General features: G+C 48.6%; 1 protein-coding gene across 1 annotated transcript in view; it reads right to left on the bottom strand.

The window, feature by feature from the left end:
• The window catches only part of c4h21orf91 (chromosome 4 C21orf91 homolog), a 36,963-nt gene extending 15,665 nt beyond the window's left edge, over positions 1–21,298 (bottom strand). Inside the window, exons 1-2 of the mRNA XM_052015294.1 lie at positions 20,947–21,298; positions 7,238–7,368 (exon numbers count right to left, since the gene is read on the bottom strand). Coding sequence (XP_051871254.1) covers positions 7,238–7,361 — 124 coding nt within the window. The 5' untranslated portion in view covers positions 7,362–7,368; positions 20,947–21,298. The remainder of the gene's footprint in view (positions 1–7,237; positions 7,369–20,946) is intronic.
• Positions 21,299–25,049: the final 3,751 nt, after the last annotated feature.

Raw genomic sequence — 25,049 nt, forward strand, 5'->3', positions numbered from 1 at the left:
CTCTGTTAAAGGCACTACGTAAATGCAAGCAGGCGATAAGCCTGTGGCATAAAGGAGCCACAAGGTTTCAAACCACATCTACATGCAAGCCAGCACCACATCCTATAGAAGCTTGGGACCAAATTGTGGGTAAATGGGACTAATATAGATGAGTACAATAGTCAGCATGGATATGTTGGGTTGAAGGGCCTGTTTCTACCCTACATGATTCTATTACTCTACACATTGGGTCTCCGTACAATGAGGGCACACAGATAATAGGAGTAGGCCGTTCAACCCATTGAACCTACTCTGCCATTCAATACAATCACAGGCACAACCCTCCCCACCAAGGACATCTTCAAGAGGCGGTGCTTCAAGAAGGTGGCGTCCATCACCAAGGATCCCCACCACCCAGGACATGCCCTCTTCTCGTTACTACCATCGGAGAGGAGGTACAGGAGCCTGAAGACCCACACTCAATGTTTCAGGAACAGCTTCTTCCCCTCCGCCATCAGATTTCTGAATGGTGCATGAACCCATGAACACTGCCTCGTTATTCCTTTATTGCACTATTTATTGTGCAATTTATAGTAATTTTATGCCTTTGCACTGTACTGATACAAGTCAGTGATAATAAACCTGGTTCTGATTCTCTATCTCAGGACTGTATTTCCTGATCTCTCCCCCACAAACTTTGAAACCCCGAGTCTAGAAATCTACCCATCTCATTCTTAAGTATACACAGCCATTTGGTCTCCAGTCCTCCGTGGTAGAGATATCACAGATTCACCACCATCATCTCCTCCCTAAGATGTTTTGCTCCACATCTGGAGACTAGTGACCCCCGATTCTAGATACCCTAGCCAGGGAAAATATCCTTCCAACAACCAGGCTGTCATCAGAATTATGTGGACTTCAAAGAGATTTTCTAAACTTGTGAATATGGGTCTGATCAACTTAAGCTCTCCTGATACAACAAGTCCCAGCATTGCAGGGATCAGTCTAGTGAACCTTTGCCACATCACCGAGTTGCTGCAAGTGCAGTCACAAATCAACCAACCTTCCAAGTCTGTACAATACTCTGCTGACTCTCCACCAGCCCCCACCCACCATTTTATAACCTAGCAAAGGATTTGGCATCAAGACTTTACAAAGAAGAACGAACAGCTATTTTAATCCCCTCAATGTAACGAGGAAACATCTGGCACTATTGCTACTCTGAGCATTCCAAATCTGGAAACACTTGCACAGAGATAGAAATTACAGCAAGACCTTGCAAAATACACACACACACACACACACACACACACCAAACGGATGGAGGAAACTACTGGCGTAAGGAGGGGCCCTGGAGAGATTTGAGAACAAGAAGTGAATCTTAGCAGCAATTGTTTTTATTTCAGATTTCCAGCATTTACAGATTCTTGATTTTTTACTTAAGATGGATGGGCTAATGTCGGGCCAGCAGGCACTGTGACATGGACTAAACAGGAATTTATGCAAATTATGACCCAGGACAGCAGAACTTCGGTTGACCTCAACATTACAGAGATCTGAACAAGGAAGGTTTGTCTGGATACATGGAATAGGCAAGTCTCTCTCACATCAACCTGAAACCTCTCCCCACAGATGCTGCCTGACCTGTTGAGTATTTCTATCAATTTCTGCTTTCGTTTTAAGAATCCGTCCTCTATTTATGAGGGGAGGTGGGAGGCTTTCAACTCAGCCAGTTGTTATCGGGAATGTTGGTGGTGAAAATAAACTTAAAGCTAACTTTTAAAATGGTTAACTTATTTAAAAAATTATTTTACAGCTTCAGTGACTTACTGAAGAGGAGTTTCAGACCTTCATCCTAGAGCAAGGGAAATCAGGTGAAGGAATGATAATTATATCCACTTGAAGCAGATCATTGATCCAGAGGAAAAAGTTGTGTTTGACTTATTTTGTTTGCTTGTTTTTAATTGTTTCGTTAGAGTTTTAAATGTTTTAATTATTTAAATCCCCTTTTAATGATTTTTTGATGTCTTTATGACAGAGCTTATAAAGATTGTCACTATATTCTGACAGGAAGGACGAGATATGCTGTCTGAGCCTTACTGTAGATACAGTGGGGACAGAGCAGGACTAATTGAAGAGCTTTCACAGAGCAGCTTGCATTAAACATCTGTCTTTGGAACATCACAGCTGAAATCAGTTCTGTCTGGTCCATTTGTCTCACTATGCCTGGGAGCTGTTTACAGCAGGCCTTACTGTGAGGTGTAACTCAAACATCCCGTTGGCAGTTGTCTGGGAAAGGGGTCATGTTCCAACATGAAAATGCTCTGAGTCTCTTGGGTGGAACTGTTTCAAATTCAGTGTTGCAAAGGGTGGGCCTGGTCTCCTGGCTGTGCAACCTTCCATTCTCTTGGATCTTTCCACAAAGGACAGGTAGTGTGGCAAAGTTCTCTCAGGAAATAAACGAGAAGTCCATCAGGCAGTGGTCAGCATGGAACGTCCTCCAGGCCTTGCAGAGAAGGACATGATGAATCCTGTGGGCTACTTTCCTGAGCCGACTGGCAAAACCATTTGACAGAATGCCTCATCGGCAGAAGTCACCAACAGACACAGGACTTCACTTGGCTGGTGGTGAGAGGGGACCTCCCCATTAAATCCTATACCGTTGATGCCTCACCCACAGTGCACGCTGCCCTCGGGATGCCTGCAATAAGGGTGAGATGATCGCCTGCCACTTTGTGGACTGTGCATTTGCAAAGAAGGTCTGGAGAAGTATGCAAGGGTCTTGGTCAAGGTCCCAAGTAGCTGCGTAGCAGAGGACTCTGTTACCAGGGACACCCACCAAGACAGACATCTAGTGCTGCTGGAAGATCGTCAACTCGGTGAAGGACACCCTTTGGTCTGCCCGAAACTTGTTGATCTCCCAGTACAACAGTACGTTCGTAAGGGAGTGCTGCTGACTGGCACATTCCAGGCTGCAGGAGTAGGTGCTGAGGACTGCACTGAAGATCAGTGCAGACAACGCAAAGCTTTTGTGGGGAAGGTATAAGATCTTTGCACCACCAGGCACTGAGGGGTTAAGCCCTGTGTAGAGGCCTATCAAACGCTTGTATCAAAAGTTATCCTATCAAAAAGGCCTATCAAAAGTTTGTATCTTCATGTGGCAATGATGCCTAGTACACAGAAGGAGCTAACACTAACAATGTAGAAATCCAATAATATACAGATTAAACAACACTATGAATGTAAAGAGAGTCGTGCACTTTTTTTTGTTGTATTTCTTGCATATATTTTTATGAATAAAATTTATTTTTGAAATTAAAAAAAAGTGCTTCAAATTTAGGAAGGCGAATTCTCCCTTATCCAGAATGATAGCTTGATTCATCATGGGAAGAAGCAAAGGCTGTAATATCTGGAACACAGGTCTAGTCTTGTGTTGGGTCTAAGTATACCCACTGAAGACTAACACACAAGTGGTTTCTAAACTCTCCTTCAGGCTGCTATCTACACTATGAAGGGGAATGTAGTAAAAAAAAAAATTACTTTGAATTCTTGGAAACAGCATCCCAATGTCGGGGGGGGGCGGGGGGGGAGGAGGGGGAGATGGAAATAAAACAGAACAGAAACACCACAAATGAATGAAAAATTCAAGTTTTGCAAACCATTTCTGAATCAGAGTCAAACACAGAGCTAAAATCAGTCAACAGGAAGATACGAGAAGAGGCTTCACTATTAAAAATCTAATGCATTACATGCACGAAACTCATTTAGAAACAAGTCACTGGAACAAAAGGACAACTGGGTCAGCCAAAAACCAGCATTAAATGTGGATGACTGGTCAAAGAGTGTTGTGCTTTCAGCATACCAACAGCGTAACGTACTGTGTAACATACGAGAGGCCACTGGAAAGGTGTTCAACTCAGAGCTTGAACTGGTTAAATAAGGTTTACCCTCTACAGAATCACCACCAGATCCACAAACAAAGTCTCTCTGCAGTTTCTTGCGGTCTTGGGCGGAGCAGTAGCCATACCAAGCCGTGAGGCATCTGGATAGGATGCTTTCTATGGTGCATCGATAAAAATTGGTGCGGGTCAAAGGGCACTTGCCAAATTTCTTTAACCTCCTGAGGAAGTAGAGGCACCGGTGCATTTTCCTGCCCGTGGTTGGGCCAGGACAGGCTATTGGTGACACTCACTCCTAGCAACCTGAAACGTTAACTCTTTTTCTCTCTCTACAGGTGCTACCTGACCTGCTGAGTGTTTTCGAGCATTTTGTTTTTATTTCAGATTTTGGGCATCTGCAGTTTTATTTTGATTTGTATATTGTTTGGGATCTGGGCATCGCTGGCTCTCAACCCTCTTGGCCTCAGCACCGTTGATGTAAACAGGAAAATAGGAGCGTGTGCACTGTCCCCTCTTCCTGAAGACAACAAACTCAGTTTCTCTTTCTACAAGTGCTGCCTGACCTGCTAAACATTTCCAGCATTTTGTTTCTATTTTATACACAAGGTTCCTGCTGTTGACTAATAGAGTTAGAGAAATGTCAAGCTTGTTTGAAAGTCTGAAATGTTTGAAAGAATAGGAAACCCCAAATACCACAAAGACAGGCCACACCCTCTATACAGTGGAAAGCACCATCAACTGTTGACGTACTTTACTCTGAAACAAAGTATAAATCATTCATCATCGAAAAGTTTTCTTTTGTTGATTTAAAAATTCCAAGAACTGAAACACATGTTTTCTCAATAACCTGACAGTAAATTACGTTTACTGTGTGGCTAAGCACAGCTCAAACACCATCTATAAACTCACCAACGATGCCACTGTTGTTGGCAGAGTCTCAGATGGCGATGAGGTGGTGTACAGAAGTGAGATAGATCGGCTGGTTGAGTGATGTCACAACGTCAGCAAGGACCAAGGAATTGATTGTGGACTTCAGGAAGGGGAGGTCAGGAGAACACACACCAGTCCTCATTGAGGGGTCAGCAGTGGAAAGGGTGAGCAGCTTCAAGTTCCTGGGAGTCAACATCTCAGAGGATCTATCCTGGGCCCAACATGTTCATGCCAATCATGAAGAAGGCACGCCAGTGGCTGGACTTTGTTTAGGAGTTTGAGGAGATTTGGTATGTCACCAAAGACTCTTGCAAATTTCTACAGATGTACAGTGGAGAGCATTCTGACTGGTTGTATCACAGCCTGGTATGGAGGCTCCAATGCACAGGATCGCAAGGGGGCTGCAGAGGGTTGTAGACTCAGCCAGCTCCATCTCGGCACAACCCTCCCCGCCATCAAGGACATCTTGAAGAGGTGGAGCCTCAAGGCAGCATCCATCACTAAAGGACTCTCGCTATCCAGGACATGCCCTCTTCTTGTTACTACCATCAGAAAGGAGGTACAGGAACCTGAAGACCTTCACTCAATGATTCAGAAACAGCTTCTTCCCCTCTGCCATCAGATTTCTGAACAGTCCATGAACACTACCTTGTTATTCCTTTTTGTTTGGTACTATCTTTTTTTGTACTTTATAGTAATGTTTATGCCTTTGCATGGTACTGCTGCTGCAAAACAACAAATTTCATGTCATAAATAAACCTAATTCTGCTTTAACCTCTACTTTACCTAGAGAGGTCGTGCACACAGAGCCCACAGCAGCTGGAGCCTTCTGATATCTTGATAAGCTATTCTTTTTCTCCCCATTCAGATACACAGCAAACACAGGCACATGTATAAGAGGTCGGAAAGTGAAACAAATAGGACTTGCACCTATTAACCACTAGAACATACCAAGACACCATGCAGTCACATGGGTGCTATGACCAAGAAAGCATGCCAGTGTCTTTACTAACTCAAAAGGCTAAGGAAATACAGCATGTCCCCGATGACCCTCACCAATTTTTACAGATGCACCAGAGAAAGCATCCTATCCGGATGCATCATGGTTCGGTGTGGCAACCGCTCTGCCCAGGACCCTAAGGAATTGTAAAGAGTTACTCAGTCTATCACGCAAACCAGCCTCCCCTCCAAAGACTCTATCTACACTTCCCATTGCCTCAGGAAAGCAGCGAACATAATCAAAGACCCCTGCCATTCCAGTCACTCTCTGTTCTCCCCCCTCCGATCAGGCAGAAGGTATAAAAACTTGAGAACACGCACCACCAGGCTCAAGGACAGCTTCTATCCCACTGTTATCAGAATCTTGAATAAACCTCTTGTGTACTCTCGATCTACCTCTTCATGGCCCTTGCACTTTACTAGTCTACCTGCACTGCACTTTCTATACAACTGCAACACTATATTCTGCATTCTGTTATTTTCCCTTTTACTACCTTGATGTGCTTATGTGTGGAATGATCTGTCTGGATGGAATGCAAACAAAAGCTTTTTACTGCATCAGTACATGTGACAAATAATAATCCAATTACCAGTTAAATCCAACACATCTAAGTGTAAGCTGGTTACAGCTTCTATTGCAGCTTTCATTGTAATATGTCCCAATGTGCTTCAGAGTATCACCAAATGGAATCTCGACACAGGTGAGAGATGGCGAGAAAGAGAAGGGATGGCCAAGACTGGACGAAAAAGTGTGTGAGTTAAAATAGGAGCATGGATATGATGGGCTGAATGGCCTGTTTCGGTACTAGAAAAATTTGAGGTGGCAGACTGAATTCCTCATTGGGTTGGGTAGTGGTTTGGAGGGAAGAGCAGACAAAGGCTACAGCCTTTGACATCAACGTCTGTGGCTGGTTCTTAGGGAGCCACGACTTGGGATCTAAGTCCTTTGGGTCACAGACTCCTTTCCTAAGATAAAGCTTTGTGTTCATGTTTTATGCCTTACCATCCAGTCCAAAATGTTGCATTAGCAGGATTCTGACAAAGGTTTCTAAGTAAAATATTAACTTTAAGGATAGTGGAAACTCTCTTCCTTTGTAAAGTCGTTGAGGCTGGGGGTCAATTGCGTAAATTCCAAAATCAAGGCGGACTGTTGTTAAAACAAGAGTTATTACAGAGTCAGGAGAAGTAGACAGCAGCAAGTGATGAAAGGCTGTGATCTAATCGGACCTTCTGCTCCTATTTACATTCCAACTGTCAGACAATAATTCCTTAACCTTCAGCCTAGACCCATAGTCACTTTACAGCCTCTGCTCAGGGCACAATGTTTTAACACAGACTGATGGCACCACTATAACAAGTAGTGTAATGTCTTCAACAATATAATGGTTTCTCTACCCTTCCCTGGTTACCCCATTCAAGACCACTCTCACCTTCAATGCTGAGCTCGAAGCAAACGTGGCAGAACGAAAGCATCTCCTTCGCCGTCTCCAGCTTACAGACACCACAGATATCATCGTCGTTCAGGTCGATGTTAACAAACTGCTCCTCGTTCATAGCGAGTCTGAAAACAGCAAGGAGGCTCAATGAGTCAAACAGAACAGGAATAAATCGGGAGCAGACAATCACAACACAGGCTCAGAACTGTTGGGGGAGAGAGGGAGAGGAGACAGAGTCGGAACCTAGAACCAGGGGCATAGGTCCAGGATAAACAACTGCTCACTTAAGACTGCAATGAGGGAGGAATTTCTGCTCTTTAGTGAAGTCTTGAAATTCTCTATGCCAGAAGTTATTAAGAATGTTGACGGTTTAGAGTAGGTGAGGGTTATGGGGACACAGATTCAATGAAGCATTGATTACAATTAGGGATGATCCAGCAAAGTGGATTTACAAGACTTCAGGGTCAGATAAACATTGAATTTATGCTCTGGGCAAGGTGAGGAATTCAAAAATCTTAACACAATTAAGGATTGCACAAATAGAAGAGCAGCAGCCTCACAACTTCGATCTTGACCTCCGATGCTGTCTGTGTGGAGTTTGTACATTCTCCCTGTGACTGCTTGGGTTTCCCCTGGGTGCTCTGGTTTCCTCCCACATCCCAAAGATGTGCTGATAATTTATAGTGGATAATTAAACTATCTCTTGGTGAAGGTCAATGGCAAAAAGAATCAAAGGGGAGTTGATGAGCATGTGTGAGAGAGAATAAGTTGCAGGGATACAGGGAAGGAGAGGGAGAATGCAGGTAATAGGATAGATCCTCCAGGAGCCAGCAGAGATCTGATGAGCCGAACAACCTCCTTGTACATCATTACAACAAACATGCATTTATTTAATTCTAGGGTTTGTGACAAGCGCCAATTAAATCCCAGCTTCATTACAATGTCTGCCACAATCTCAACCGGTCCCAAGCCACTTTAGGGCCATCCAGAGATATTGTGAAGTGTTGTCACAGTTCTAATGCTCCTGATTTGTGCACAGAATGACCTCACAGTAAAAGTATTGGGATGGTGAGCAAGAGTCTGCTCTGGTTATGCTGGCTGAGAGTTAAACATGGACCAGAACACTGGGGATAACTTCATCTTCCCTTAAAAATAGCGATTAGATCTTATACACCAGACCAACACAACAGCTAGAAGCTTGGTTTAATGTGTCGTCTGAAAACGGGTACCTCCTATAATGCAGCACACTCTCACTGATAAGGTGAATGGTCACAGTCTTTCCTAGGATAGGTGAGTCAAAAACTAGAGGGCATAGGTTTAACATGAGAGGGTTAAGATTTAAAGAGGACCAGAGGGGCAACTTTTCCGCACAGAGGGTGGTGGGTATGTGGAATGAGCTGCCAGAGGAAGTGGTAGAGGTGGGTACAATTACATTTAAAAGACATTTGGACAGGTACGTGGATATAAGATAAGATTTCTTTATTAGTCACGTGTACACCGAAACACACAGTGAAATGCATCTTATTGCGCAGCATGTGTCGCCACCCTTCCGGTGCCAACATAGCATGCCCACAACTTCCTAACCCGTACGTCTTTAGAATGCAGGAGGAAACCGGAGCACCCGGAGGAAACCCACGCTGACACGGGGAGAACGTACAAACTCCTTACAGACAGTGGCCGGAATTGAACCCAGGTCACTGGCGCTGTAATGGCATTATGCTAACTGCTACACTACTGTGCCTGTCCAATAGGAAAGGTTTAGAGGGATATGGGCCAAACGCAGGCAAATAGGACAAACTCAGTTGGGCAACTTGGACGAGTTGTGCCGAAGGGCCCATTTCTGTGCCTTATAACTCTATGACTGTCAGTGCAATCTTCAATGTGTTCAGCCTGGATACTATACAGGGCTGTGAACCACTGCCCGCAAGCTCAGGTGAAAGTCCTTCACACCGTAGTCACAGACTCTTCACAACCTATTTGACCATCAGCCAAGTTTCTGAACCTTTAACCCTTGTATCCACCCTGGAACGTTGGTTGGCTCAGCTCCTGGATTGTTGAAATTGCCTTTTGTTTTCTTACATGAAGATTTTTCCAGTGCTCCCGTACAACCCTTCGAGGTCTCTGTGGTCCTTTAAATTCAGCCCCTTGACTCCTCGCAATTTTAATCACTCCATCATCAGTCACCATGCTGAGCTCCTAACTCTTCAATTCCCTCCCCACATCTGTCCACCCCCCAACTCAGTTTCCAACCTCTTGTATTCCCTCCCCACATCTGTCCACCCCTCCAAGTCAGTTCCCAACCCCTTGTATTCCCTCCCCACATCTGTCCGGCCCTCCCAACTTGCTCTCCAAAACCTATTTCTCTGACCAAACTTTTAATCACCCATCTTAACATTTCCCCACATGATAGATGTCAAATTGTCTTTGACAATGGTCGTGTGAGTGGCCCTCAGCCATTGTTATTGTTGGGGCTGCTACATAAATACAATTTGTTGTGAAGGCACCAGAGGTCAGCTGAGTTGTTGCATTTGGTCTGGTCCAGTGCAGAGATAAAACAAGCAGCAGATAAACTCCGTATCTGTTTCCCTGCTGCTGTCACCTAATGGCGTCCAAAAAATAAGCTTTTTCTTCAGTAGTTCCGTAACATTTGAAAGGCAGAAAATGCTGGACAAATATGACTGTCCAATCAGCTTTGAAGATTTCAGTCAAGTTCCCTACTTGACCAAGCTTAAGGAGAGAACGTTTTAAGGATAACTAACAACTTAAAGCAGGAATCGTTTCACAGATCATTCCCTACACACAAAGATTTTAAAGAAAGGGGGACATTAAAATCGCATTTCTGATTTGGTCTGATTAAGCGAAAAATTTCAGAATTGCCTCTCTCGCCCTAACTGTGAACATGAACTAATTTGTTTCATATTGTTGCAGCTACCAATTCCAGAACAGAACGGAGATTGAATATGGACTCTACAATCTATGGTCTCACCCCAACACTAGACTAGCTGAGTTACAAAGCAACATAATATTTTCCCCATTGACCACAACCGCCTTGTGCTGTGGGCAGTATTGATGGCAATGGAGTTGCAATATCTCAGCTCACCAACAGTCTAAGTGTCAGAAACTTCAGCAGTAGAAGATGGAGACATAAGAGACTGGAATCTGGAGTAAAAAACAAACAGCTGGAGGAACTCAGTGGGTCAGGCAGCATCTGCAGAAAGAAGTGGACAGTCGACATTTCAGGTCAAGACCCTTCATCTCCAGCAGAAGATGCATTTGAACCCAATGCATTTAAGGATAAAAACGGCAAAAAACAAACTGCTGGAGGAACTCAGTGGGTCCAGATTCCAGCAGCTCATTTTTTGCTCCAGATTCCAGCATCTGCAGTCTCTTGTGTCTGCATTTAAGGGCACGTACCACCATTCAATAAGCTTGTGGCTGAACTGGTTTTTGGCTACTTTCCTGCCTGTTCCCCACGACCTCTCGCCTCCCCTAAACCTTTCAGATAGGTTGGAGAGAAGGAGGATGAGAGGTGACTTCATAGAGGTGTACAAGATGATAAGAGTCATAGATCGAGTGGACAGTCGGAGACTTTTTCCCAGGGCGACAATGGCTAACACGAGGGGACATAATTTTAAGCTGACTGGAGGAAGGGATAAGGGGGATGTCAGGGGTAAGTTTGTTTAACACAGAGAATGGTGGGTGCGTGGAACGCACTGCCGGCAGAGGTTGTGGGGGCAGGGACATTTAAGAGACTCTTAGATAGACACATGAATGATAGAAAAATGGACGGCTATGTGGGAGGGAAGGGTGAGATAGATCTTTGAGCAGGATAAAATGTCGGCACAACATTGTGGGCCAAAGGGCCTGTACTGTGCTGTTATGTTCCATGTTCACATACTTAATGACTGCTGGGGTAGTGAATTCTGAAGACTTACTTCCTAATGAAGAAACCCCATCTCATCTCAGTCTTAAATGAATGACTCTTTATTCTGCATACACACTTCTGGTTCTAGATTCCAACTCTCTGGAGTTTCAGTCAGTGTGTTAAATGAATGGCTCTTTATCCTGGAGCTATGCCCCAGTTCTAGATTCCAATTCTCTCTTCTCTCCTCACCCCCCAACCCCCTTTCCCCACTCTGACTAATTACTCCATTTCCTCCGTCCGGGGAACCAGAACACGCAAGACCCCTGCAGTCCCCTTCCCCACATTTCAATGCAATTACAACTCTGGCCTCAGGTCAATGCTCTCCTGCTGTAATAAACTGTACTTGTTCGTTAACTGCAAAGCTACAAGCCAGGCCTTCTGTATGCAGGCTGTAAAACACCTAGTTCCTGGCAGCTCTGAACCATAAGTTTCTTTGGGTTGATTAGTGGTCTGAATGACGCATTCACTAAAGTGCATTTTAAATTCAGTTTAATGCACATGCTGAGGGCCTTTGTTCACTGAATAATGCACATAGCAGGTCATGCACTCAAAAGCACTGGCACTTTGCCACAAATCCTCTGACCTTGTCTCCCTCCTATAGCACGCACGCAGCTTCTGGGCAGAGGAGGAGGGATTTGGTGCTGGGATATGGAGGCTCAAAGTATAACAGGATGCCATTTGTAAATTAGATATAAGTTATGTTAAGTTATGATTATGTTAGCTTATGTTTGCCCTCGTCTTGTAATGCACTGTGCTGCTGCTGCATGAAGCTAATTTTCATGGCATTTATACCCTGTGTGTCTATGCCCATGGCAATTCATTAGACACAAGAGATTCTGCAGATGCTGGAATCTGAAGCAACACTCACAAAAAGTGCTGGAGGAACTCAGCGGGTCAGGCAGCATTTGTGGAGGGAAATAAACAGTCGATGTTTCAGGTCGAGACCCTTCATCGGCACAATAAACTTGAAGTTGATCATTTGAACGTGTGCCACTGCACATCAGATCATAGGGAAGACTTAAGATTAGATATCGTTATTAGCCACATGTACATCGAAACACACAGTGACATGCATCTTTTGTGTAGAGTGTTCTGGGGGCAGTCCGCAAGTGTCGCCACGCTTCTGGCACCAACATAGCATGCCCACAACTTCCTAACCCATACGCCTTTGGAATGCGGGAGGAAACCGGAGCACCCGGAGGAAACCCACGCAGACACTGGGAGAACTTACAAACTCCTTACAGGCAGTGGCCGGAGGGTCACTGTGTGACCCAGCTCCATACACCCGTCTAATGCTATTGGTTATGGGAGACACAAGAGACTGCAGATGCTGGAAACTGGAGCAACACACAAAATGCTGGAGGAACTCAGTGGGTCAGGCAGCATCTGTGGAGGGGAATGGACAGTCGACGTTTTGGGTCTTCAGACCCTTCATCTGGACTGAGAGATAAGAGGGGAGAAGGCCCAGTATAAAGGGGAAGGGGTGGAGCAAGAGCTGGCAAGCAATAGGTGGATCGAGGTGAGGAGGGGCGATCGGCAGATGGGAGAGTGGGAATAGCGACAGAGGCTGGGAGGTGATGGGTGGAGGTGACAGACAGTGGAATCTGATAGGAGAGGAAGGTACAGCATGGAACCAAATAAGGGAGGTGGGGCAGCCAGATGGGAGAGGTGGGGATAACAATATTGGTTATACCACTGGCCAGTGTCAATTATTGTTTACAGGCGTGTCCCAAAATCCTATTATACTCTGTGTTAGGTGTTTCCTAACCAGTTCCGACCTTTATGCGCTGCCCTCTTGTCCTCTACATCCCAGAGAAAGGGGGGGGGGGGCAGAGAGATTATTGGTTCCCCAAAATATCGGGAATACTTCAATTAAATCACACCCCTAAACTAAGCTGCAGGGAACAATTAACACATAAAACGCTGGAGGAACTCAACAGCATCTGTGGAGGGAAATGGACAGTCGATGTATCGGGTCAAGACCCTTCATCATTTCCCTCCACAGATGCCGTCTGACCCGCCGAGTTCCTCCAGCAATGTGTGTGTTGCTCCAGATTCCAGCATCGGCAGAGAGCACAAGCCTAGCCCTTGGACACACTGATGAATCTAAGCTGCTCGCACTCCGTAGGGAAGCTGTCCTTTCTTCCTCAGGTATGGGCACCAGACCTGCGCATGGTGCTCCAAGGGTAGTCTACCCAGGGCTTTACACACAACTTCTATCTACTTGTACTCCAGCCCTCCAGACACAAGGACCTGCATTGCATTATAATGACCATCTCTGCACCTACCAATAGCAACTTGAGGATGCCAAGTGATCTCTATCAATAGCCCAAATTATCTTAGTTTTTTGGATGCAGAAAATGAGGTGAAAGTTTTGTTTTACAGCAGGAGGTCAGTAACCAGAGGAGGAGGATTTAAAACTATTGATAAAAGCATCTGAAGATGGGGAGTTAATAAGTAAATATTTAGGGTTAGGAATCCTGTGATAGGTAGTGGACAGCACACATGGGACAGAACCTTTCCGCCTTCCCTCCCCCCCACTTTCCCGCCTTTCCTCCCCCCCCCACTTTCCCAAGCCGTGGGATCTTTCTTGATCAAGATTTCCATGCTTCCCCACACTGCTCCCTCCCATTACCACCCTCTTTACCTCATGACCCTCCATCCCGATTCCAGAAGCACAAACAAAACCTTGAATGTGGCTTTCTTCAGTGACAATGTGAGACACAGGGCTATTCTAGTGTAGAGTCAGAGTAGAATCATACAGCATGGAAACAGGCCCTTCGGCCCAACTCGTCCATGCCACCCAAGTTGACTAACTGAGCTGGTCCTGTTTGCTTGCGTTTGACCCATATCCCTCTAAACCTTTCCTATCTATTTAACAAAGGACAGTACAGCGCAGGAACACGCCCTTTGACACACGATGTTGTGTGGAACTAAATTTATCACAACATGATGCTGGGGCGTACGCTAACCTTACAAGGCAAGGTAAAGGCAGCAAGGACAAGGGGTAATCTGACCCAGAGACAATTTGCAGAGCATTTACATCAGTACTGTGGACACTGTCGGTGGCCCTTGAACAGTTAACAGCTGCGTCTTGTGTTTCGGTAAGCCTCGACCACCTTGCCAATGTCCAGAGACTGCAGATGCTGGGATCTAGAGCAACAAACAATCTGCTGGAGGAACTCAGCGGGTCAGGCAGCATCTCTGGGAGGGGAAAGAAATTGTTGATGCTTCGGGTCAAAACACTGCATCATGACCTGTTTCTCCAGCAGATCTTCTGTTGCCAAGGTCCAACTCAATGCTGTATGGTGGTGAGTCGGAGGAGGCGAATGTGGCTCCCCCATCCATGCATCATAACACAGTAACCCTCCCCGAAACCCAAAAGATGAAGAAAATAAATTACACCTCCCTACTCCCCTGCCACCACCCCATCACCAACGTTCCCATCAGTGCCTCAAGTCACTCGATCTCCAGCAAGGCCATTTCACCTCTGACACAACCCAGAAAGCTGAAGGAAACTCACACAAAGTCTCAAGCGCGGACGTGAATGGCGCGATGTGTGGGGTCCCTCACTTTCATCTCCCACGTATGTTTTGCTCATCTCTAAATCACTTCCACAGAAATTGTGCCAGATGTGGACAATTGATATACAAATGCAAAATGAAGAACTTCTTCAATGTGACTTTGGTGCCCAGGAACTCCACAGACACACAGCCCACAAGCATGAAGCAGGTATCACACTGATATCGTCTGCCATCCTCGATGCAACTACCTGGCTTCAACACCTATAGGATTATAGCTCCACAGTTACACAATGGTACAAGCTACACTACACCCTCTTGACTTGCACAACCTTTGCTGTTGTTACTTGTTATTTAATCTCTCTTACCCTGTCTCCATCACTGACCTTGTTGCACAAGACCAATGTGTCTGTGCTTCTGTGTAAAATACAGACCAGAGACTGACTGTGGGCTCTTCTGGGTGGATGTGGTCCCATCCCTGATGACAGAGCTACAGAAGAGAACAACATAATCTCCAACACAACAACTAGGGTGTTGCACTGTACTGATACCTACAGTACCACAGTGTAAACCTTGCAATGCACACTGAATTTGTGCACAGCAAGCCCCCACAAACAAATCATATGGAGACACAAGAGACGGCGGATACTGGGATCTGGAGCAACTCACAAAGGAGCTGGAGGAACTCAGCGGGTCAGGCAGCATCTGTGGAGGGAAATGGACTGTTGACGCTTCGGGTCGAGATCTTTCATCTGAACCAAATCACATGTTTTTCACTGATGCTGTTTGAGGGAGAACCTCCGCTGCTCTATTTCAAAATAAAGGATGTTTATAAAATGAAGGATGTTCTGTGTGCTCTTGAGAGGGTAGACCGAGGCTGCGTTTAACTTGCCAGGGTGAGGCTAAACACAAATTAGAGGAACAGCACCTCATATTCCACCTGGGCAGTCTCCAACCCGACGGCAAGAACACTGACTTCTCCAGTCTCAGGTAACCTGCTCCCCTTCTGTCCCTTTCTCTCTCCTCCTGATCCACCCAAGACCTCCTACACACACTCCATCTCCCCATCATCCACACACTCCTCCCACTAGGTCCCCTCCCCACCTCTCTCACTTGGTTCCATGCTCCACCTTCCTCTCCTATCAGGATCCAGCATCTGCAGCCCTCTGTTACCCCCACCTATCACCTCCCAGCCTCATCGTTACTTCCACTCTCTCCTCCTTCCATCTACTCAATCCCCTGCTCACCTGGATCCACTTATCGCCTTCCAGCTCTTAGTCCACCCCTTCCCCCCACCTCTTTATACTGGTTATCTCCCCTCTTTCTCCTATCTTTCAGTCCAGGTGAAGGGTCTCAACCCAAATCTGTCTTGGGCCCAACACATTGATGCAATCACGAAGGTGGCACACCAGTGGCTCTACTTCATCAGGAGTTTGTGGAGATTCGGTACGTCACTAAAGACACTTGCAAATTTCTACAGATGTAGGGTGGAGAGCATTCTGACTGGTTGCATCACAGCCTGGTATGGAGGCTCCAATGCGCAGGATCGCAAGAGGCTGCAGAGGGCTGTAGACTCGGCCAAATCCATCACGGGCACAACCCTCCCCACCAGAGGACATCTTCAAAAGACGGCGCCTCAAGAAGGCGGCATCCATCACTAAGGATCCTCACCATCTGGGACATGCCCTCTTCCCATTACTACCATCAGGGAGGAAGTACAGGAGCCTGAAGACCCACACTCAATGATTGAGAAACAGCTTCTTCCCCTCCACGATCAGATTTCTGAACAGTCCATGAACAATACCTCCTTATTCCTTTTTATTTTTTTATTTATTCCTCATTATTTTTATGTCTTGCACTGCACTGCTGCTGCAAAACAACAAACTTCACGACATACAAGTCAGTGATAATAAATCTGATTCTGAAACGTTGACTGTCCATTTCCCTCCACAGATGCTGCCTGACTTGCTGAGTTCCTCCAGCATCTTGTGTGTTGCTCTGGTGTTTAACACTTCATCCAAGAGGCAGCAGCCCAAACTAACTCCCTGGTACAGGAGAATCAGCCTAGGTTTTTGAGCATATGTTTAATTTTAATCTTTAACCCACGTTTGATGTTAACAAACCACAAAGTCTAAGGCGCGTCAGAAATAATTAAAACACTCATTTAAAAATTATACCTTATAACAAAATTATAAGCAGCTCAGCAATAGTAGAGTAACAAACCTTTATGTTAAGGAAGATTCCCCTGTCTGGGAATGCTGTCTGTAAACAAGTCCTTTGACTTGAGGAGGAAAACAATGCTTCCACTGCAATGACATGCAAAAAACGACAGTTGTTGCTGGTTGTTTTCTCAAACCACGTGCTCACAGGAACACAAGAACTGGGAGAAGGAGATGACTATTCGACCCCCTTCACCACAAGATCATGGGTGATCTAATCAATTCCACTTTCACTCAGGACCCCACAATACATAATGTGACCCTCACCAACTTTTATCGATGCACCATAGAAAGCATCCTATCTGGATGCATCACGGCTTGGTACGGCAACTGCTCTGCCCGGGACCACAAGAAGCTACAGAGAGTTGTGGACACAGCTCAGCACATCACGGAAACCAGCCTCCCCTCCGCGGAATCTGTCTACACTTCTCACTGCCTCGGTAAAGCAGCCAACATAATCAAAGACCCCACCCACCCCGGACACTCTCTCTTCTCCCCCCTCCCTTTGGGCAGAAGATACAAAAGCTTGAAAGCATGTACCACCAGGCTTCTATCCTGCTGTTATTAGACTATTGAACAATAAGATGGACCCTTGACCTCACAATCTACCTCGTCATGGCCTTGCACCTTATTGCCTACCTGCACTGCACTCTGTAACTGTAACACTTTACATTCAGTTATTGCTTTTCCCTTGTACTGCCTCGATAAACTGATGTGATGAAATGATCTGTATGGACAGCACGCAAAACAAAGTTTTTCACTGTACCTTGGTACATGTGACAATAATAAACCAATTTACCCCATCCTTGAATATCCTTAATAACTCTAACCTCAGAAATCCAAATATTCATATCTTCTGAAAGAAATTCATCCTCAAATTCATATGAAAGGCATGACCCCTCATTCCAAGGCTTTGCTCTGTAGTTCGAGATCCCCCAGGGTAAAGAACTTCTCAGTTTCTACTCTATGAAGCTCCCTGATGTGTTTCAATGCCACTCATTTCTTCCAATGGGAAAGCACACCAGAAAAAGTTGGAGACCTACAACACAGCTCAAGGCAATTCAGGCAACTCAGCTGGGTCTACTCAACGAGTTCCAATTCTTTGGTCTTTCCAACAATCCTACAAGAGACTATTTCGGATCAAGTCGCAGAGACATACTGCTGCACAGGAACAGGTCCCAACAACAATGCTTCAGGACGAAACCCTTCATCTGGACTCAAGTGCTATGATCGACTGAGTCTGCACTGACCATCAAGCACCAATTTACATAAATCCCATCTTATTAAGGTAAGATAAGATATCTTTATTAGTCACATGTACATCAAAACACACAGTGAAATCTATCTTTTGCGTAGAGTGTTCTGGGGGCAGCCCACAAGTGTCACCACACTTCCGGCACCAACGTAGCACGCCCACAACTTCCTAACTCGTACGTCTTTGGAAAGTGGGAGGAAACCCATGCAGACACAGGGAGAACGTACAAACTCCTTACAGACAGCGGCTGGAATTGAACCCTGGTCGCTGGCGCTGTAATAGCGATACGCTAACCACTACACTACCGTGCCTGCCCTCATTCTCCCCTCATTTTCATGACTCCATTTTCTCTGGAGCGTCGGAGGCTGAGGAGTGACCCAGTAGAAGTCTATGAAATTATGAGAGGCATAGATAGGTCGATAGTCAGTGCCTTTTTCCCCCTCAGGGTGGAAATGCCAAATATTAGAGGGGAAAGTTTTTTTTAAAAACACAGAGAGCGGTAGGTGCCTAGAACACACTGCCAGGGGAAGTGGTGAAAGCAGACACGGTATCAATGTTTAAGAGGCATTTAGAGAGGCACATGAACAGGCAGTGAATGAAAGGTTACAAACCACGTTCAGGCAAATGGAATTAGTTTGGATTGACATCATGGCCAGCACAGACATGGTGGGCCAAAGGGCCTGTTCCTGTGCCGTACTGTTCTATGTTCCATGTCTTTCCCCCCCAGACTCCACCACTCACCTGCACACTAGGAGCAATTTACAGCAGGCAATTAGCCCACACGTCTTTGGGACGTGGAAAGAAACCAGAGCACCCGGGGGGAACCCACACAGCGTCAGGAAGAACATGCAAACTCCACACAGACAGCACTGGAGGTCGGGATTGAAGCCGGGTCTCCGGTGGTGTGAGGCAGCAGCTCCACCCACTCCACCACTTGTAGAACATTTCCAGCTTTTGCTTATGGAGTTACAGAGATGCTCATCACATTTCAGAAAACTGCTGGGGAAACTATAGGGGCCTCCATATCCTTCTCGCTGCCTCGGGAAAGCAGTCGACATAATCTCACACCCCACCCACCCCGGACATTCTCTCTTCTCCCCCCTCCCATAAGGCAGAAGATACAAAAGCCTGAAAGCACGTACCACCAGGCTCAAGGACAGCTTCTATCCCACTGATACAAGACAATTGAACGGTCCCCTAGTACGATAAAATGGACTCCTGACCTCACAATCTACCTCGTCATTGCCTTGCATCTTATTGACTGCCTGCACTGCACTTTCTCTGTAACTGTAACAGTATATCCTGCATCCTGTTATTGTTTTCCCTTGTACTACCTCAATGCACTGATGTGATGAAATGATCTGTACAGATGGCATGCAAAACAAAGTTTTTTTTAAACTGTACCTCAGTACATGTGACAGTTATAAACCAATTTACCAATAATAAACCAATATCAAATGTTAGACAGAATTGTACTTAACAGCAGGCAGGGATTTGAAGAGCAGAGTGATCCCTTCCCATTCTAGGATTATATTTCTAACTGCAGCATTGCTCAGTAGGAAAGCAACACAACTGGTGAGAAAGTTCAGTCTGCTATAGATCAGTTTTAGTCACAATTCAGTTGAACCACATGGTCAGCGGAATGGTGAGTGCAGGAAGATGAAGCAATAACTGACATACTCAGGACCGTCACAACAGCTGCCCGGACAGGTACACTTTCATAAGTAGTTTGGCATTTCTCCACTCTGTGGTATTGGTTTATTGTTGTCACATGTACCGAGGTACAGTGAAAAACTTTGTTTTGCATGTCGTCCATACAGATCATTTCACCACAGCAGTACATTGAGGTAGTACAAGGGAAAGGAATAACAGAATACAGAATAAAGTGTTACAGTTACAGAGAAAGTGCAGTGCAGGCAGACAATAAGGTGCAAGGCACTTCATGCAATATGGCACCGGAGTGTGGCAACTCGTTGCAAGCTGCTCTCTACAGATCTACTCATTACCCTTACTATAATAGTTCTACCCTTTTAAACTTAAATTCTATGTCAGTTACTATTACCTCAATGCACTCTGTACTAACTCAATGTAACTGCACTGTGTAATGAATTGACCTGTACGATCGGTATGCAAGACAAGTTTTCCACTGTACCTCAGTACAAGTGACAATAATGAACCAATACCAATGACGAGGTAGATTGTGAGGTCAAGAGTCCATCTTATCGTTCAATAGTCTTACAACAGCTGGATACTACATTACCTTAGGACACCTCAAAGCTTCACAGACACTTTACTAGCTGTGAAGTCCAGTCACTCTTGAAGTAAAGGAAAACATAGCAGCTGATTTGTGCACAGCAAGTCCCCGCAAACAGCAACATAGTAATGTCCAGACCAGTCTTAAACCACCACAGATAAATACTGCCCCAGAACGCTCACCACCACCCCCCACCCTCCCTGATGCACAATGTTTTTTTTCTGCAATCAAGAAAAAAACATTGATTCAGTGTGAAAGGAAGCAGTGTGGTTGGAGGAGCGGCCCCCAAACTTGGTCAACATTACAGTTACTCTATTTTCAGGCAAGTGAGAGATCCGCCTTCACACCATCCCTCAAAAAGGGAGAGGGGGAATAAATCCAGCAGAGTTCACTGTCAGATCTTTAAACATTCTCACACTCATCACTGTCCTTCCTGACCCAATCTCTTGCAGCAGCCCTGCCCCCAGCAAGCTTCAACCCCTCCATACACCAGTGGGGGAGGGGAGGAGGGTCATACAATTCTACTTACCTTACTAATCCAGCTCAGGGTCACACTGGATGCCTTTTCCCCCACGACACACCAGATCCTCTTCCTCACGATCACAGTGAGAATACTCCTGTCCACACTGTATCCCCTCAGCCCAGTGACGCTGTATCCCGTCTCCCTGTATCTCTCCTGACTCCCAATGTTATCCTCTCAAACTCCTACTGCATTCCCTCTCCCACAATATCCTCTCTGGCTCCCACTGTATCCCCTCTCCCACTGTATCCCCTCGAACTCCTACTGCATTCCCTCTCCCACAATATCCCCTCTGGCGCTCAGTATGTCCCTTCTCCCAATAGATCCCCTCTGATTCTCACTGGATCTCCCCGACACACAATGTATCCCCCCCTCACCGTTGCCCCCCACACAGTGTATCCCCTCACTGTCCCCCCCCCGACACAGTGTATCCCCTCACTGTCCCCCCCGACACAGTGTATCCCCTCACCGTCCCCGCGACACAGTGTATCCCCTCACCGTCCCCGCGACACAGTGTATCCCCTCACCGTCCCCCCCGACACAGTCTATCCCCTCACCGTCCCCCCCGACACAGTGTATCCCCTCACCGTCCCCCCAGACACAGTGTATCCCCTCACCGTCCCCCCCGACACAGTGTATCCCCTCACCGCCCCCCCGACACAGTGTATCCCCTCACCGTCCCCCCGACACAGTGTATCCCTCACCGTCCCCCCCGACACAGTGTATCCCCTCACCGTCCCCCCCGACACAGTGTATCCCCTCACCGTCCCCCCCGACACAGTGTATCCCCTCACCGTCCCCCCCGACACAGTGTATCCCCTCACCGCCCCGCCGACACAGTGTATCCCCTCACCGTCCCCCCGACACAGTGTATCCCCTCACCGTCCCCCCGACACAGTGTATCCCCTCACCGCCCCCCCCCGACACAGTGTATCCCCTCACCGTCCCCCCGACACAGTGTATCCCCTCACCCCCCCCCCCCGACACAGTGTATCCCCTCACCGCCCCCCCCCGACACAGTGTATCCCCTCACCGTCCCCCCCGACACAGTGTATCCCCTCACCGTCCCCCCCCCCGACACAGTGTATCCCCTCACCGTCCCCCCGACACAGTGTATCCCCTCACCGCCCCCCCCGACACAGTGTATCCCCTCACCGTCCCCCCCCCGACACAGTGTATCCCCTCACCGTCCCCCCCCCGACACAGTGTATCCCCTCACCGTCCCCCCCGACACAGTGTATCCCTCACCGTCCCCCCCGACACAGTGTATCCCCTCACCGTCCCCCCCGACACAGTGTATCCCCTCACCGTCCCCCCCCCGACACAGTGTATCCCCTCACCGTCCCCCCCGACACAGTGTATCCCCTCACCGTCCCCCCCCGACACAGTGTATCCCCTCACCGTCCCCCCCGACACAGTGTATCCCCTCACCGTCCCCCCCGACACAGTGTATCCCCTCACCGCCCCCCCGACACAGTGTATCCCCTCACCGTCCCCCCCGACACAGTGTATCCCCTCACCGTCCCCCCCCGACACAGTGTATCCCCTCACCGCCCCCCCCGACACAGTGTATCCCCTCACCGTCCCCCCCCGACACAGTGTATCCCCTCACCGCTCCCCCCGACACAGTGTATCCCCTCACCGCCCCCCCGACACAGTGTATCCCCTCACCGCCCCCCCCGACACAGTGTATCCCCTCACCGTCCCCCCCGACACAGTGTATCCCCTCACCGTCCCCCCCCGACACAGTGTATCCCCTCACCGTCCCCCCCCGACACAGTGTATCCCCTCACCGTCCCCCCGACACAGTGTATCCCCTCACCGTCCCCCCGACACAGTGTATCCCCTCACCGTCCCCCCCGACACAGTGTATCCCCTCACCGTCCCCCCCCGACACAGTGTATCCCCTCACCGTCCCCCCCCGACACAGTGTATCCCCTCACCGCCCCCCCCCGACACAGTGTATCCCCTCACCGTCCCCCCGACACAGTGTATCCCCCTCACCGTCCCCCCCCGACACAGTGTATCCCCTCACCGTCCCCCCCGACACAGTGTATCCCCTCACCGTCCCCCCCCGACACAGTGTATCCCCTCACCGTCCCCCCCGACACAGTGTATCCCCTCACCGTCCCCCCCGACACAGTGTATCCCCTCACCGTCCCCCCCCGACACAGTGTATCCCCTCCCCCCCCCCCCGACACAGTGTATCCCCTCCCCGTCCCCCCCCGACACAGTGTATCCCCTCACCGTCCCCCCCCGACACAGTGTATCCCCTCACCGTCCCCCCCGACACAGTGTATCCCCTCACCGTCCCCCCCGACACAGTGTATCCCCTCACCGTCCCCCCCCGACACAGTGTATCCCCTCACCGTCCCCCCCCGACACAGTGTATCCCCTCACCGTCCCCCCCCGACACAGTGTATCCCCTCACCGTCCCCCCCGACACAGTGTATCCCCTCACCGTCCCCCCCCGACACAGTGTATCCCCTCACCGTCCCCCCCCGACACAGTGTATCCCCTCACCGCCCCCCCCGACACAGTGTATCCCCTCACCGCCCCCCCGACACAGTGTATCCCCTCACCGTCCCCCCCCGACACAGTGTATCCCCTCACCGGCCCCCCCCCGACACAGTGTATCCCCTCACCGTCCCCCCCCGACACAGTGTATCCCCTCACCGCCCCCCCGACACAGTGTATCCCCTCACCGCCCCCCCCGACACAGTGTATCCCCTCACCGTCCCCCCGACACAGTGTATCCCCTCACCGTCCCCCCCCGACACAGTGTATCCCCTCACCGTCCCCCCCGACACAGTGTATCCCCTCACCGCCCCCCCGACACAGTGTATCCCCTCACCGCCCCCCCGACACAGTGTATCCCCTCACCGTCCCCCCCCGACACAGTGTATCCCCTCACCGTCCCCCCGACACAGTGTATCCCCTCACCGTCCCCCCCGACACAGTGTATCCCCTCACCGTCCCCCCCGACACAGTGTATCCCCTCACCGTCCCCCCCGACACAGTGTATCCCCTCACCGCCCCCCCCGACACAGTGTATCCCCTCACCGCCCCCCCGACACAGTGTATCCCCTCACCGCCCCCCCGACACAGTGTATCCCCTCACCGTCCCCCCCCGACACAGTGTATCCCCTCACCGCCCCCCCGACACAGTGTATCCCCTCACCGCCCCCCCGACACAGTGTATCCCCTCACCGTCCCCCCCCGACACAGTGTATCCCCTCACCGCCCCCCCGACACAGTGTATCCCCTCACCGCCCCCCCCGACACAGTGTATCCCCTCACCGTCCCCCCCCGACACAGTGTATCCCCTCACCGTCCCCCCCGACACAGTGTATCCCCTCACCGTCCCCCCGACACAGTGTATCCCCTCACCGCCCCCCCGACACAGTGTATCCCCTCACCGCCCCCCCGACACAGTGTATCCCCTCACTCACTGTATCCAGTCCGTGCACCTTCTCCCTCCGTCCCTCCGCTGCTCCGAGTTCACCAACGAACCTTGGGATTCGGGGGGAGGGGGTTTTAATAACAGGCGTGTGAATTAAACACCCACAACAAGACAGTACAGCACATTCCGTCCATCACAGAGGATACTACTACATAGTAATATACCTTTATTACTTCATAACATAATCTAAGGACTCCATCATGATGAAGAATACAATTCCAAACACCAACTCTCCCCCAATTCCTACCTGTAGTTGGTTCCTCCCTTTCCATTACGTCACGTCCATCGTGGAGCATTCCACTATGAACCCTGTGGGGGCTGGGAGGGGAATGTTGTTATCTTCATTATCAAAGAATGAAGGCCGATGAGGTGGCAGCTCTGTTTCTGTTGGGTGTTTGACGAAGTACCTCATTCCTGTTCTCCCCCTGGTCTCTGTTGGTGGATATCTGGGGTCATTAGCAAACACTTGGCCAACATTCACCCCCCCCCCATCTATCAGTTCTGTGACCCTGGGCCCCTGGCGCCCCCTGGCGGTGGTACACCGCCACTGCACCGTGTGGACTTCCCCGGTGGAGAGGAGGAGGAGGAGGAGGAGGAGGAGGGGGAGGGGAGGGAGGAGGAGGGGGAGGGAGGGGGAGGAGGAGGGGGA

This window comes from Pristis pectinata, chromosome 4, assembly GCF_009764475.1.
Source record: "Pristis pectinata isolate sPriPec2 chromosome 4, sPriPec2.1.pri, whole genome shotgun sequence".
NCBI classification, from domain to species: domain Eukaryota; kingdom Metazoa; phylum Chordata; class Chondrichthyes; order Rhinopristiformes; family Pristidae; genus Pristis; species Pristis pectinata.